Genomic DNA, 15,635 nt, shown 5'->3' on the forward strand with positions numbered 1-15,635 from the left:
ACCTCGGGATGTTCCGAACCCACCTCACTTGAGGAGTTACCTTGAACGGTGCCTCCGCATTCCAGTATGCCCGATGCCCTCGGCCCCCTCGACATCGGTCACGATCCCCTCATGAGCTCTAGATCCAAGACATGCTCCATCACCATCGAGGGAGACCTCTCGGCCATACTCATTAGTCTCATGCTTGATATTTTGGAGGGTTGTATACCATCTCGTGGAGGCTGATGCTTCGTTCATGTTTCATGTTCTTGGTATTCCATGATGAGATTTCCATGGACAGTTGTGTATCACTCTAGTGAGATAGTTTTGTTCTGTTTCTATTTTATTTTTTGTTCCATGATGAGATATGCCATGTACATTATTGTATCACTTTGGTCTCATAGCCAATTGGGTCTTTAGTAGACGTTTAAAATATTTTTCTTTCTTTCTTTCTTTCTCTCCTCTTTCTCCCCTCACCCCTCCCTCCCTTCTCTTGAAATTCAAAATTTTAAGTTTTTTGAACTTTTTTGTTCACACATGAGTCCATGTCGCCACATGAAGTTTTTTTTTTGACACGTGGCACACATGAGCCTATGTTGTTATGTGGTACACGTGAACATTTTTTTTAAATTTTTTTTGGAGACATGGCCTACGTCACCACATGGCACACGTGAGCGCATTTTGTTTCAGGTGGTGATGTGGCACCAGTGCCATGTGGCAATGTGGGCCAGCATTGCCAATGGCTCACAACCCTTTTTTTTAAATGTGTGCGTGTTTATATTACTGTGTGTAGAGAGTGTGCACATGTGTGCGTGGATGTATGTGCTGTGTACATTGGTGCATGTGCTCGTTTCTAATTTTTGGTCATTTTTAGTTTTGTTTTGGGTTTCAAGTTTTTAATCAATTCGGATATATGTGTATGTGCAATTAATAGGAAGTGCTAGGTTACATATGTGGGTTTTAAGGTTTCGGCTTAGCGTGTGGCCTCACTGAGCGAAGGCGGAGAGTTGCTTGTCCATCCACCACAACGAAAGCCTTGATGTCACTACCGTAGGCTTTGTTGGTGTGCGTTATGGATGACTACACATGGGCAAGGTACCGCCTCCTGCAGCTTGACGTTCACGCTCTCCTCCGACTTCTCAAAAGGTGGTGTTGGCACATGTGAGTCGAGGTGGAACCTACGGACACCTTGGACTTCTTTGAAGGTGGTGTCGGCACATGAGTCAAGGTGGAATCCACTCCTCTCCATTCTTGCTTAAGTTTTGAGGTAGGTGTTGGAGGTATGGCTTTTGGTCTAGACTCTATCTTTGGTCTGGTGTTTGATGGGATGGTTGCAAAGGCTTGTAGTGTGGGTTTTCTTGACTTCATAACCTAAATGTTGGAGTTCCCTTCATAGAATCCTTGTGCCTCTTATCAGTTGGAGGCATTGGAGGCATGCTTTTTGGTCTCCACTCCATCTTTGGTGTGGCATTGCCTAAATGTTGGGGTTCCCTTCGTAGAATTCTTGCACCTCTAGCAGCTTGGTTGAGACCCAAACGAATATTGAACTGGCATTCGAGACTGTCGTTTGACTTTCTTTGGCTTTAGATATTTGGGTGCAGTCCGTTAGGTTTTTGGGAAGGGTGTCCGTCATAGAAGCTTTGAGCTTCTAACACCTTGACAGGGATCTAACAGAGCTTGGGGGTTGGGTAAAACTGTGTTGCATGGTGCTCCACTTGGCAGATTTGGACTCATGGGTAGGCTTCTAGCAAAATGGTGGTTGCGAGGTCTCTTCTTGGGCATCACACTTTTCTTGGCTAGCCAGGGTACTCTTGGGTTCTCACTCTGTCATCTCGTGACCTCCCTAAATAGTTGTTGAGGTTGAGGTTTCGAGGGTGATCTTCATCTTTGCCGGTGAGGTTTTGGATCTTTATAATGTTTGAGAGGATTGTCATGCAGCGAGGTGAGAGAAGTGTTGAGTGTTAGGAGTTACCTAAGGTGATGGCTTGTAAGTGGAGGACAAGGCTTGGGATGGTACGGTAACCATTCAATGGGGAAGCTTGAGTGTTGCAGTTCTTTTCCGCCAACTGACTACACAATTAGTGGTGGCTAAAATCCATTCCCTCCCAAGGATATGCTCTCTTTCATTGTACCTGTGGGGGTCACATAAAACTTGCAAGATGCAAGTCTTGTTCCAAATATAAAATTCAGCTTCAAAACAACTGACAGTCATAGATTGTGTTACCATGGTAATGGTTGTTGAAGATGATGCGAGGGATGGGTGGCCTGATGAGGTCCACATCTCCCACGACAACACGTTGTGGGTAGCCCCGGTGTCAACTATCAGTGTCAACTAAGGCGGGCCATGCAGCTAGGTGGTCTTTCTGAGGGAACTCTAGCTCTAGGTGAGCAGGTTCCACCGCTAGTTCTATTCCAAATGCGTCGAGCATGAACAAGGATGTGATTTCGGCGCTGTCCAATCGTACAACCCTTGTCCCAAGCTTCTTTGGAAGAGTGCCCATGGTTGCTAGGATGTGAATCCAATCCTCAAAGTCGACAAGCTCCAAGAGGGGCTCATATTCTTGGTCCTCATCTTCACCATCCCACATCTTGTTACAAGCTCTATAGATATCAATTGACATGGTCCGGGTGGTTGTGTCGGGCTCATTCGTGAGAATGCCTCGAGAAATGGGATGAGTCTTCCTTGTTTTCAAGTTTAGTTTCAAGGGTCGGTTACCTTTGCGTATATAAATGTGATTACCCTATCTAAGCAACTAACACGCACGAGTGATGAAATTTTATTTTATTTTTTTTCTAGAAAGAGACTTCTATTAAGTATGAGAAAAACATACAACAATCATAGCTATAAGCCAGAAAAGAATAGAATCACTCCAATATGTAAGGTGATTTCAACCCTTGAGGAGCATCATGAACCATGTAAGACGTGTGGTACTAAAGGAAAAGAAGATGACATGGTCCCATTCCCGCATAAATATCGCCTGCGCAGGAGAGGGCCCCTGAATGCAAGCCCAAGTAGACATAAGAGTATGGATGATATCACCCCATATAGTACTAATGCACTGAGACCCAAAAATCTTGACACCCTTAAAGCCTCTGTGCATCTAGCTCTCCAGATCTGCCATGCTGTAATACTGGCAATAATCTCCCATCTGGTGTCAATCCTCTGTCTAGGGGGTGTATAATCAGAGTGAGGAACATCCTGCGATAAACCATGCTAGGCAATACCTCTACGAATGAAAATAGCAGAATATGTACCACTGCCCTCATAAAAAAGCTGTGGACCGGACTAGGAGAGCCAAGCAATTGCCAACCAAGTCACATGCATGGCTCGGCCACTCAATTTGCCCAAAAGTTGGGCTACAGAACCCCAAATCTGTTGTGCAGTGCTACATCCCCATAAACAATGTCGTACGGTCTCAGAATCCGCCGCACACCTAGGACAGGAAGGTGTTACACCAAAAACTGATCTCCACTGATTGGTGGGGAGACCACCATGTAAGAATAACCAAAAGAAATGAGAGATCTGGCTCCTTCTGTATGAGTGCCAAAGTCTATGCCAATATCTGCACTGTATCATTGGAGAAATATCATAGCTCTCCCAATGAGGCTTGAGAGTAGAGATCCTATGCATCTGTCAAGTGAGGAGAAGCTTGGCATTCCGGACAGTGAAACTAAAAAAAGGAAGGCTTTTCAAAGGATCGAAGGCATCAATCCACTCCCACTCTCCTGGACCCACTGAAGATATCATAGGACTGCCACCATATAACCACAAACACCAAGAGCCATGAGTCACTATCTGAGGAGAAGGGTCAATGAACTAGTGCTTCCTCGAGCAACGAACAATCCTCACTGGACTAAGCCTAGTATCTGGGATGATCTCCTCCATACTACATTTCCTCAATCTCCCACAGGCATGATAGAGTAAATGAGGCAATTTGTATCCTCCTGGCCCGGGAGAGCAACAATGACCTGCAGAGGTATGCCTATCCTCGAAAAAACTCCGAGCCAACTCGGATGATAATCTCCATGAAAGGTGCCAGAAAGCCACTCATGCAGAATAGCTGCATCAATCTGATCAATACGAATGCAAGAGCCCCTAAGATGCTGAATGGATGCAGCTCTCCGATCCTCCAGAAGACTCTTAAAGGTCTTCCAAGAAAGAACTGTGTATGCACATCTCTCCCATCCTAACCACTGCATATAACGAGGTGCACCAAGTGGCGGACCAGCCTCATCCCTAATGAACTCCTTCCACATAATAGGTTGACGGTCAGCCTCGTCCAAAGACCTAGGAAGCCTTTGTCGCAAAAACTATCTCATGCTTCTCCATGCTCTAACAATGGCTGCAATAAGAGGGGAAGATGGTTCCCTAATATCAACCTCTGTGAACAAAAAACGTGTGTTGGGCATCCAGTCTCCCCCGACCCTGTGTACATCCGGAAATATGAGAAAAGAAAAAATCCTTCCAAGGCTCAGTGCCTGGTAGGAAACCTCTAACCACAAGTTTGCAAAGCAACGCCCTACACTAAACATCTAGATGGATAATATTCAAGTCCCCCTCTCTTTTGGGCTGAATAACTGTGAGCCAAGCTACCCTGGCACGAGTGTTTGAGGTGCCATCCAAACCCAACCAGAGAAAATTGCGGATCAATCTCCGCAATTGGCCAATGCACGCAAGAGAGAAGCACCAACAAGAGGCAATAAACCAAGCTAAGGCAAGCAAAACCTGATTAGCCACCAAAGCTCTGGAGGCTAAATCTAATCTCCTGGAGTTCCAATGGAGGAGCTTCTTTCTGGATACTCATAAGTACCGAAGCAGACTACTATGCAGGAGAAATATCAATTCCAACTTGGTATCCCAAATATCTAGCAGTGCATCCTCTGCTGATCCAAGTAAAACCAAGCTTTGCACCCCAATCAACTCTTGGTGAATCACTAACCCAAAAACCAACAGATTTGTGCCAATTAATGATTGCCCCTGCTGCCAAACGGAACTCCTCTAGTGCTACCCAGAAGGAACATAAGCATATATGTGAAGCCTCCACAGGGCTGTGTCATCAGCTAACTCAGAGTCAACCACTACGAAGAGGCAACCTCAATCCCGAAATACCCGCAGTGGAGCGGAGAAAGATGCTCATGGCCTCTACAACTATGATATATAAGAATGGGGCTAAAGGAGGGCAGCCCTGTCGTACTGAGCGAGAAATCTGAAACCACTCTCCTCTATCACCGCAAGCGAGAACTCTACTGTGGGTATCAGGATACATGCATGAAACTCCCTTGATCCATCTTTGAGAGAAGCCCATATGGCTAAGAGTACCCTCATAGGCCTTCTCAAAATCCAAGAGCAAGGCTGATTGCTCGCTTTAGCCCATTCGACGGCCTCCCAAAACGAGAAAATGCTATCAACGATGCTCTTGCCGGGTAAGAATCCATTTTGAGTATCATGAATGACATCCTACAAAATTGGCTGCAATCTGATGCTCATTGCCATAGCAAGAATCTTATAGGCAGTCCCAAGTAAGGTGATAGGTCTCCACTAGCCAATCAGTGTCTTATCCCCGCTCTTAGGAATAAGATAAATAAGCCCCTCAGTGAGAGAAGAAGGCATAGAACCTATGTCCCACATCTCCTGCAAAGCCGATGTGATCTCAGCCCCAATTCATCCCAAAAAGTAATGAAGAAAACAGGGGAGAGGCCATCGTCCCCTGGACACTTACCATGAGGTAAGGCATGAAGAGCATGACTGAACTCCTGCATAGAAAAAGGGGCATCCAGAGCGGCACACATCTCCTCAGTGATCAAATGTGGCAATGCATTCCAAACCTTCCTCTGTGCCCTGTGTCTCAAATCAGAATGCGGCTTAGCACTAAGAAGCTAGCGATAGAAATTAGTGGCAATCTGTCTAACCATAAGAGGATCTGAGTGAAGAGTGCCATGTGAATCCTGCAACTGACACTTATCTCTGGCATGAGATGGGCCGTGAGAAGCAAAGAAATGTTTGTTACATCTGCCACCCATCTGTGTCCAAAAGGATTCCTGGGCATGGAAACGGTACTCCGCGCGCTGCTCACGAGAGTGATAAAGTTCTGCCCTAACAGTACATAAAGAATTTGCAACCCATTGAGCATGAGGATGTTTCTCGTGCTTTGTCTGCAAGGCAGCTAATCTACGTCTAATAGCCCTTTCTAAGTCCAAGGCCTCTTGCCTCTTAGATAGGGCACATGTGTGATAAAAGTCACTAATATTACAGAGAACAGAGGCCAGGCTTTGAGAGGCTTGTAAGAAATCATGAGATCTCCAAATATCAAGCATATGACACGATAGCTCTGCATCTGAAAACAAATGATCAAGGATGCGTACATGGGGTGCTGATCCATGACAATTCGGATCTCTAATACATAAAACCATAGGGAAATAATCCGATTTGGAGGTGCCTGTAGCAATAAAAGTATGTCCACCTCTGTCAAGCACCCAATCATCCACATAAAATCTGTCTAACCTTGCATAGATACATCCTACATCTCTTCTCCTGTTAGACCATGAATAAAGAAGAGTGGATGGACTCCTCAAAATGTCATCCTCATGGCAACAATCTCTGCCATGAATGGAGAGTATAAACCTCTCCCAAGACGCTCTTTCAAGAGGATGCACCAAGCCCTCATTTCCACCTCTTTTATCCGTTGGCATCTCAACCATGTTAAAATCCCCACCAATAATCCAAGAGGCATCAATGTAGTGAGAGATTTCCACAAGGCAATCCTCTCACCTCTATGGTTGGGAGCATAGAGGTTGAGAATACCAATGCGTGTAGTACCCTGCATAAGAAGGATCCACTGCACTCTCGCAGGCAAAATGACACCATGTCCAATGATGCAAGGCAAGATCAAAGCTGAAATAGAGATACAAACACCACCCTTGGTACCAACAGCCCCTGTGACCAAAAGGTGTGTCCCGAGAGAAGTTTGCCTGATCTCCCACACTGACTAGCATCCAGTTTATGCTCTTGCAAGAGCAATACTTTCATAGGTCCACTTGTGACTTCACAATGAAGCTGGGTTTTTACAATTTTTTTCCGCCGACGCGGAAAAAAACCCCCAAGACCCTGAATGTTCCAAGAGACAATCCTCATATGGACTCAAAGTAGGAACGACCAGATCTCGTGGTCGACGAGAACCCCCTTTAGAGGCAAAAGTACGTCTCACATAGGTAAGGGAGGGAAAATTTGATGATGTAAACCTTACCTCTCTCTCCCACTCCGGGGAAAAGCCAGGGCTAGTCCGCAAAACTCGAGAGGTACCATGACAATGCGAATGTGCAACATCATCCTCAAGGGTACAATCATCCTGTAACTATAATGCAACATCCTCCTGTGAGGGATCCAGATCATGTGCCTGCAAGGCCTCATCCTCCAAAGAAGGATCAACATCCAGTGAGGCAAGAGCTGCATAGGGGTTAGGGTGCTCTACAAGGGGTGTGGGTGAAGGGGCACATACGGGGGTCCAAGGGTGCCTGCCATCCCTAACCACAACCCAACGCTGTGTGGTGTGCTGTGGCAAAGGAGCAGCTGGAGTCTCGGCATCTGCAGAAGGCCTCTGATGGGCAGGACGACGCTGCCTCCTAACATGGCCCCTCAATCTGGGACAATCTCTAGCAATGTGACCCTGTCTCGACGACAAATCCAACACTGGTCAGGTCTGCCTGCAATCTCCATCCTCTGGCGAAAATGAGATCCATACGCAAATCCCTACGCAAAGGTTTTTTTTTTTTTTCAGAAAGGAGACTTCTATGAAGTATGAAAAAATTTTACAAAATGGAGATTTCACACCAAGTAAGGTGGAGATCTCAACCAATCAGGAGCCCTGTGATGCCAATAGGGTCCCGAATGAGAGGACGTGAAAAAGATACCAATGTCCCACTCTCTCATAAACTGGCCGCGCTTCCTCTCCGCAGCCCTCGAAGATCCCTGGATTTTGGCCCAGGTAGCCATGATGGTGTGAATAATATCACTCCAAATCCTACAAAGACACTAAGAAACAAGATCGGGAGTACCCTCAATGGCCTCGGTGCATCTAGCCTTCCAGATATTCCAGGCTGAGATGCTAGCAGTAATCTCCCAAGAGCTGTCTAACCTCTGTGCCGGAGGGACAAAGTGTGAAAGTGGCAAATCTTGAAGACAACACTGCCGAGCAACTCCTTGCCTAACCATAATGGCCAAGCTCCTGTCAGTCCCCTCGAATCTCAGCTGAGGCCCAGACTGTGTCAACCAAATGATAGGACCAAAAGAAATGATAGCATTCCTCTTAATCCTACCAAAGAGTGACTCCTGCACATCTAGGGCATGGTGGGCAAGCACCAGTAACAAACCTCCACTGATTGGTGGCCAAACCACCATGAAGAGAAACCCAGATAAAGGAGAAAATCTGTGGCTTCCTATAAGAATGCCACAATCTCCGCCAAAAAACCCTCTGAATGTCAGTCGAAATGCCGTAAGATTCCCAATGGGGTCTAAGAGTAGGGACACTCTGAATGTGTCCCAAGATAAGACATCTGGCATTCCGCACCGTATAACTGAAAAAAGGCATGCTTTTCAAAGGGTTACAAGCAAAGGTTTGAGAGTAGAGAGAGAAGAAATAGCAGCAGAATCAAACACCCAGCATGCACAAAGAGTCCTAAATTACTGATTTGTATTATGTACAAGAAAGAAGTGTTACAACTGAAATTCAAGTAGAAGAGGTGGCTGAGAATGTAGACGAAGTCATTCACAGTGTGCAACGCTCTGCTGAGGACGCATGTAGGATACACTTTGTAGAGAGACTAGCATTGAGAAAATGCAGATGAATTCGACAAATCAGGCACGTATGTATAGGCACACCAGTGCTGGTGGTCAACCTGTTTAACTGCTGTCGGCTAGCTCCAGAGGACTGCTCATGACCTGGTGACCTGGCCGACTGCCACATGGCACAAGTGCCTGCCAAAAATCTGTCCGATTGTGCACTTTGCCCGACCGCTGCGGTGCACACTGCGTGACACTACTAATTGATGACTGGCTTTGGGAGATGCACCCTGAATACTCTAGGTGTGTCACCATGTTCGTACAGGCATACCAGGTGTTGAGATTGCTCAACCATGGCTACTCCTATAATGGGGGCCTTACATACAAGAGTTAGCAAGAGCTTGAGCAGTACATGATGAGGGGGGAGCATTGTTTGAGGTCTGATGCCGAGTTGATGAAGATGCTGCTCCATCTCGCCTCTTCAAAGTAGACCAAAGCATATCCATGGATCGACGTTGTTTAGGATGATTATTGGAAGTAAAATTAAAAGCTTAGTATAAAGCCAACTGCTTTTAAGATGCGTTTTACGAAGTAAGGCTGTAATATCATCGGAGGAGTTAATGAATGTAAAGATCCATGTAATTAAATATTTTCAGTGTGCACTTGTGCTGGGAATTGAGCTTGGATTTGCAAAAACATGCATGAGATGAAGCTGCATATGATTTGGGTAGAATTGTAACAGTGACAGCAGCAAAGGGTCTTTTCCTTCCACAGCTAAATCTAGAGTCAAGATCTTCCATTTTAAATGATTTTTGGCTTTTCTGGAAAAAAGTAAGGGTCAAAGGTGTGCTTAGTGAATGCATGTGTCTTGTTATATTATCATGATAGTGCCACATTCCAAATTTCTAATGGCAACTGTTTTATTGCAGGTATTCTGTATCTCATCAATACATTATTTCAGGTCACGATGACGGTGTTATTCGAATTCAAACAGCTCCTACACCTGGACAATTGTCAGTCATGCAACAGCATGTTTACTGGGAGGTTTATATCTTAATTCTAAACCTTTTGTTCATGTCAACCATGCAAGCAGAAGATTTCAAGAGATTAACATATACTTAAAACCTATACCGAAATAAAGTGTAGTATTTTAAGCATGTGAGTGTGTTGGAGGGTGGCTGCAGGGCAGAGTGCATGATGGCTTTAATGGTGTTGTAGGTGGAGCTATGATCAGTTTTGATCACCAGTATTTGGTGAGTTCTATTTTTTTGCTATAAGCATGTATTAAATATCTGATGACGTCTACCAGAGTTTTATATATTGTCTTGGATTGACAATAACAGGCAAGTGCTGCATATGATGGGAGTTTTTATGTTCATGAACTCAAATTTGAGAAACCTAAATCTGACCAAATAGTCATGCACGTTGTTAAACCAGGTGAAACCTAAACACTTTAGCTTAAATGTTCTTGATTTATCAAAAACCCTATCTTCTTGATTCTTTTAAAGTGATGTATTGAATTCCACAGTGGACTTGAGAAACAGACATGTTTTAATTTGTGCCTAGGTCAACACATGTAGCAGTAATTTCATATTGAAACTCTGCATTTGTTCCAACAATAGAAGAACAATACAGTTTCCAGTAACTCTGGAGCAGTGACTCCTAACGCAATGACTGCTAAGTTGTGATGAGAGGTTGCAGAGCTCGGAGGAAAGTGGCTAGTCTTCTATCCGGATGGATGTTTTGCATAAGTTTGCCTTGGAAAGACTAGTTATGCTCTACTTTTAAGCACGACCTTAACCTTCACCTCACCTCAACCTTGGCTCCACCTTGTTGCTCCATGCCAAGGGGAAGGCACCTCCCCATGAGGTGTGGATTCTCGTCATCGGAAGATGAGCTGACTCACTTCCCATTTAGAGCCGTCCTCTTCCTTGGTGCTCTAACCACTATGTTCTACTTTTGGATTTGGATGATGGAGACCTGAAGGAAACACTTAGTCCCCCACACAAGGCAATTTCACCATAGGACCTCGCAATCTTTGCAAAATACTTGGCCTCCACAAATTTTTTAGTAAACTTCTCAAAGTCATATTAAAATCAACAGATATTGGAACCTACCCTCACTTGGGTGAATTCCACCCCTCTAATAGTTGTTGAAGTTTATCTCCACTTTTTTTCCCCAAAGAAAGATCCTCAATTAGTTATAAAGAAAAACCAGCCATACGGCTGAATACAACATTGCTAGAAAGCAGTGCAAATATACATATGAGATAAGGAGGGGGGGCTCCCTCCTCAGCTGGCCTGCTCTATTCATATCGGAACTGCTGCTACAGTCATCATAAAGATGCACATGTGAATGAGACTCAATGCAAGGCCTCATCTATCATTCTCGTAGAGTAAGGCCTTGCCCGGAGATGAATAGGTGGAGGATGCATTGCCATACCTGCTATGCCTGGGTGCAATCCCACAGGCAATGTCTCTGGCTCTCCTTAGGGCTGCCGCAATGGCAATAGCTCGCTGGCCTGCCTGCACGATCGCCAGCCACATGCCCACAGCTAGGCTCTGAAGGGCTAGGAGCTAGAGGGAGATCTTCCAGGGACAGAAGATGCCCCAGAGTCTGCCAAAAATCCTTGATGAAGGTAGCTGGGACTCCTTGGGTGTGCCAATGCTACTGCATTGCCAGGGTGCCATCTGTGGTCTAGAGGAGGATCTGCCGACGGCCTAGCTGGGCAGATTAATCAAAGAATGGGATGGCCTCCTTGAGATCCTGAATCAATGGATCTCTCCACTGCCAGTCTTCGGGATCCCACTATATGTGAACCAATGGGTTGTTCTCCCAAAGCCATAAGCGCCAGGATGGAATGCCTGTGACCTTAAAGGGGGAAGAGGGGGGGGAGGGGGGGGCTATATATGTGACCTTCTCCCTCCCCTTCACATGGACCCCGCTGAGGAGGAGGGGAGGGCTTCACCGATCTGCCACAGGGACGCTGTCAGGAGGCCACCCGGTCTGATCTCATGAGTGCTAATGAGGCGGCCCTGTGGATAAGCAAAAACTATTCTGGTGCGGGTGAAAGAGGCCATTCACGGGATGTTGGAGGATCATCGGGAGGGAGAAGCAAATCTAGTGGAATGGAAAAGTCAATGTTACGGATCATAATGGAGGCACCTCTCAGGGTGTCTGTGCGGTCCTGCTATGTCAGCTCTGGTGCTAACTCTACTAGGTGCCTGAGCTGGCTCCCCGCAGAGCTGATCCCAAGAGCGGTGAGATTGGATGTCGATCATGTGTTCTGAGGGAAGGCGAAATGAGGGTTTAATTCCAAGGACACTCTCTCTCGCTCTCTCTCCCCCTCTGGGAGGTGGGGCGAACGTGGATGAGACCAGGGCAGGAAAGCTGCTAGGTACGGAAGAGGCTCACTACAAACCAGTGCACAGATCGCCGAGGGGGCATCGAAGAGACCCGTAAAATCCCGGGTGTCCAAGGTCCTCCACAGGTAGGAAGGTGCGAGGAAATGTGGCTAATCAAGAAATCCTTCCAGGGCTTCTCCCTGTGCTGCAGTCCTCACACGTGCATTTTGCGGAAAAAGGGCTTTGTTTTGGGTTGCGGGATCTTTGTTTTGGGTTGCAGGATCTACTAAGTCCAGGCCTCCCTTAGCCCAAGGCTGAATTAGTATGTGCCAAGCCACCTTCGAGCGAGCTGGGAGACCATTTCCTCCAGACCAAAGAAAGTTTCAGATCAAACACTGCACCTGTCCAATGCAAGAACAATGGAAGGCCCAGCATGAGGTGATGTACCACATGGTAGCCAGAAGAACATGGTTGTCTACCACCGCTCACCCTGCAATTGATAACTGAGCAGAGCTCCAATATAAAAGCTTCCTTCAAATGCTCTTGACAAGCAGGGCTATCTGCAGCTCTGCCGAACTATGCAACTCCTCCATGGTGCAAATGGCATGTGCAACCTTGGAGGCTTGTATCCTGCGCTCGAACAAAGGAACTCATGGCCTCAGCCATGAAAAGAAAGAGGAACGGTGCAATGGGCAGCCCTGGCACACCAGTAGGAAATGGCAAAACGCTCTTCTCGGCCACCCTGAAGGTGTGGGCTCCCATGTAGAGGGCCGCAACCCCCCGGATCCAAGCAGTCAAAAATCCAAGTCTCAACATAATCTCCTCCAAAAAGGGGACTATGTAGTCTCAACATAGTCCAAGCACGCAAAAATCCAAGTCTCAACATAGTCCCCTCCAAAAATACCGAGTCATGCCTTCTTGAAGTCAAGAAGCAAAACGGCCATTTCCTCCCCCCTAAGCCTGGTTGTGGGCCTCCCAAAAGGTGAAGATGTTATCCAGGATGGTGCGGTCACGGATGAAGCCAGTTTGAGTAGCGTGGATCAAATCTGGGAGGGAAGGATGAAGGCGTAGGCTGATCACCTTGGCCAGGATCTTCTATGCCATGTCCCTAAGAAGGTGATGGGTCTCCACCGTCGGATCTCCACAGGCAATCCACCCTCCTTTGGGATAAGGCATATTAGACCCTCGAACATGCGCTCGGGGGGTAGGCATATCTGCATAACCTCATTAAAAGCACCCCAAAATCTTGTTGCCATGAGTTCCCAATTGCAAAGGAAGAGGGAAACCAGCAGACCATCCTTTCCCTAGCACTTTCATCACGTAAGGGCCTCTTGTGCAGCTGCTAGCACCATTTCAGGGAACAGGGAATCCAAGTGTGTCTGCAGGTGCTGCAAGACACAAGGCTGAACATGGCTCCACACTCCCTGGCGAGGCATCTCTCTCTGAGGAGAATCTGGGTCAGGAATGAGCACAGAGCCGAAAGTGGGAGCCTGAGGCGGCAAAAAACTCACGGGAGACCCTGTACCCTTGCTCAGCCGCACTCCTTCTCTTAGCGGCCCCTGGACCCCCAGCATCAAGTGGATCTTTACAGAGCAGCGATCCAGAGGAGTAGGCCTTGGCTTTGAGGAGCGTTTTGCAGCTAGCCTTCTGAGGGCCTGGGCGCATCTGAGGCCGTCACTCTTCCAGACTCCCCCGCTACCGATGAGGAGCGCCTGAGGCAGCCATTGATCTGGAACCCCTTGATTCGACTTCCCAGCGGCCGTATGGTTGGATCGCGGCCTCACGTGTCGTGGGGCCCGTTGAGCTCCGGCCCAGCCCAGTCCATAGACGACTGGATATGTTTTCAGCAGCTGCCTCTAGAGGCTCAGGAGAGGAGACTCAGTGGGATGAGGGGCAGAGAGTCGATGAGACAGGACATTGAGGCGGCCATCCCCCGGGAGTGGCGGACCCCAGTACAGGACCCTCCACCTCCACAGTGGATGGGTGTCTTTACTCGGCATGAGATCCTTCTAGCGGTCTGCGGCACAACGGAGAGAGTTGCCCCACTCACTTTCGAGGTGGGAGAGGGTGGCCAGCTTCAGAGGACAGGACTGGATTTGGATGGGCTCCAGGGTTGTATTCTTCAGAGGGTGCGGGTGGTCGGCTTTCATCAGAGACAGTGGCATGTAGACCCCTCACCGGCCTCGATAGGGGAGGACTGTTCTTGGAGATTATGGGCTTGGGACAGCAGGCCTCTTATTCGGCTTCAGTGGGATCCAGGTGAGTGGTTTTGGCGAGATCCCTACTCGGCCCCCACCAGCCCAGGCATCCCCTTTTTTCAGTACACAGCGAGGCTGGGGCGGCGGATTCAAAGGCACAGGATAGCGAGCACCCCGGCGGCGGCCGAGCATTGGCGGCGACAAGGGCTCGCCCCTGCCTTTCTTAGGGACTTCTGGCAGCGCCTTTGGGCCAGCTTCCGGCCCCGGAAGGTGACGCTTTTTCTCTGGCTCACAGCGCATAGAGGACTGGCTGTGGGGGCTTGGCTAGCTTTTGGCAGTCACCCAGCGTCCTGCCCTCGGTGCGGCCATGCACAGGAGTCGCAGCGGCACTGCTTATGGGATTGCCCACAGGCACAGCAGGTATGGCAGCGCGCTCTCAGGATGGTTTTTGCAGGCTCACCAGGTGAGATGCTGGTGACGTGGGGTGCGGTGGCTTGGGCCACAGACAGCGGCCCGGCCCTTGGATATGAGGACGTCCCTGGCAGTGCGACCATCCAGGCCTCTGACAGGGCGATGGCGGTGGTTCCGACGCCAGACTTCTCTTCGGCAGCCCCTCAGGAGGGGGTCGGGCACAGATGGGAGATGATCAGCAGCATGACGACTTGGCACATATGGAGAGCCCGATGCAGGGAGGCCATTGACCGCCAGGCGACTCCACCGGCGGAGGTCATACAAGCCCTCTGGGTGGACATCATTCACACCTTGAGAGGACACTGGGGGAAACTCCAGGGCGACTCGGACCGCATGAGAGGGCGCCGCAAGGCTTTCCTCCGCACGTGGCAGCCTGGCCCTTTCCTCACCACGAGGGGCGAGGATGTCACTTGGCACTATAGGCCTCCAGTTTGGCTTTTCTCACCTCCCACATGTACTACTAGGTAGCCCCCCCCAGAGAGCGGCCAGCCCACGGGGGTGGAGCTCAGGTGTTCACTGTGTTTTTATCCCTCCTTGCAAGGTGAGCTTTGTAGCCTTATGGCGTTTTCTCATTAACTAATAGAAGGATCGTTTTTCCGGAAAAAAAAAATCAACAACTTGTATTATGCTTTCTACTTTAAAAAAATAATAATTAATAAACATATCTAAAGAAAACTTCTCCTACTTTTAATTGTCTTGTGCATATTTTTAACACGAAAAATAAGTTTTGATAAGAGGTGAAGTGCCTCTGAGAATTTCTGGGGAAAGTTATAATTTTGGGATTTTTTGTTGTATTGCAAGCATGCATCATAGTGTAGATTTTTTTAAGAAAGCAAGAATAGTTTTAAGGAATTCACAAACCTATTT

At 47.7% G+C, this 15,635-nt stretch overlaps 1 protein-coding gene across 1 annotated transcript in view; it reads left to right on the forward strand.

Annotated features, from left to right (window-relative positions):
- LOC147604225 (uncharacterized) overlaps window positions 1-15,635 on the forward strand; it is a 155,104-nt gene that overhangs the window by 125,800 nt on the left and 13,669 nt on the right. The window contains exons 17-19 of the mRNA XM_086795548.1: window positions 9,685-9,799; window positions 9,940-10,008; window positions 10,099-10,192. Of these exons, the coding sequence (XP_086651674.1) occupies window positions 9,685-9,799; window positions 9,940-10,008; window positions 10,099-10,192 (278 nt within the window). The remainder of the gene's footprint in view (window positions 1-9,684; window positions 9,800-9,939; window positions 10,009-10,098; window positions 10,193-15,635) is intronic.

Source organism: Cibotium barometz, chromosome 62, assembly GCF_041138505.1.
Source record: "Cibotium barometz isolate CiBa-2024 chromosome 62, ASM4113850v1, whole genome shotgun sequence".
In the NCBI taxonomy this organism is placed as follows: domain Eukaryota; kingdom Viridiplantae; phylum Streptophyta; class Polypodiopsida; order Cyatheales; family Cibotiaceae; genus Cibotium; species Cibotium barometz.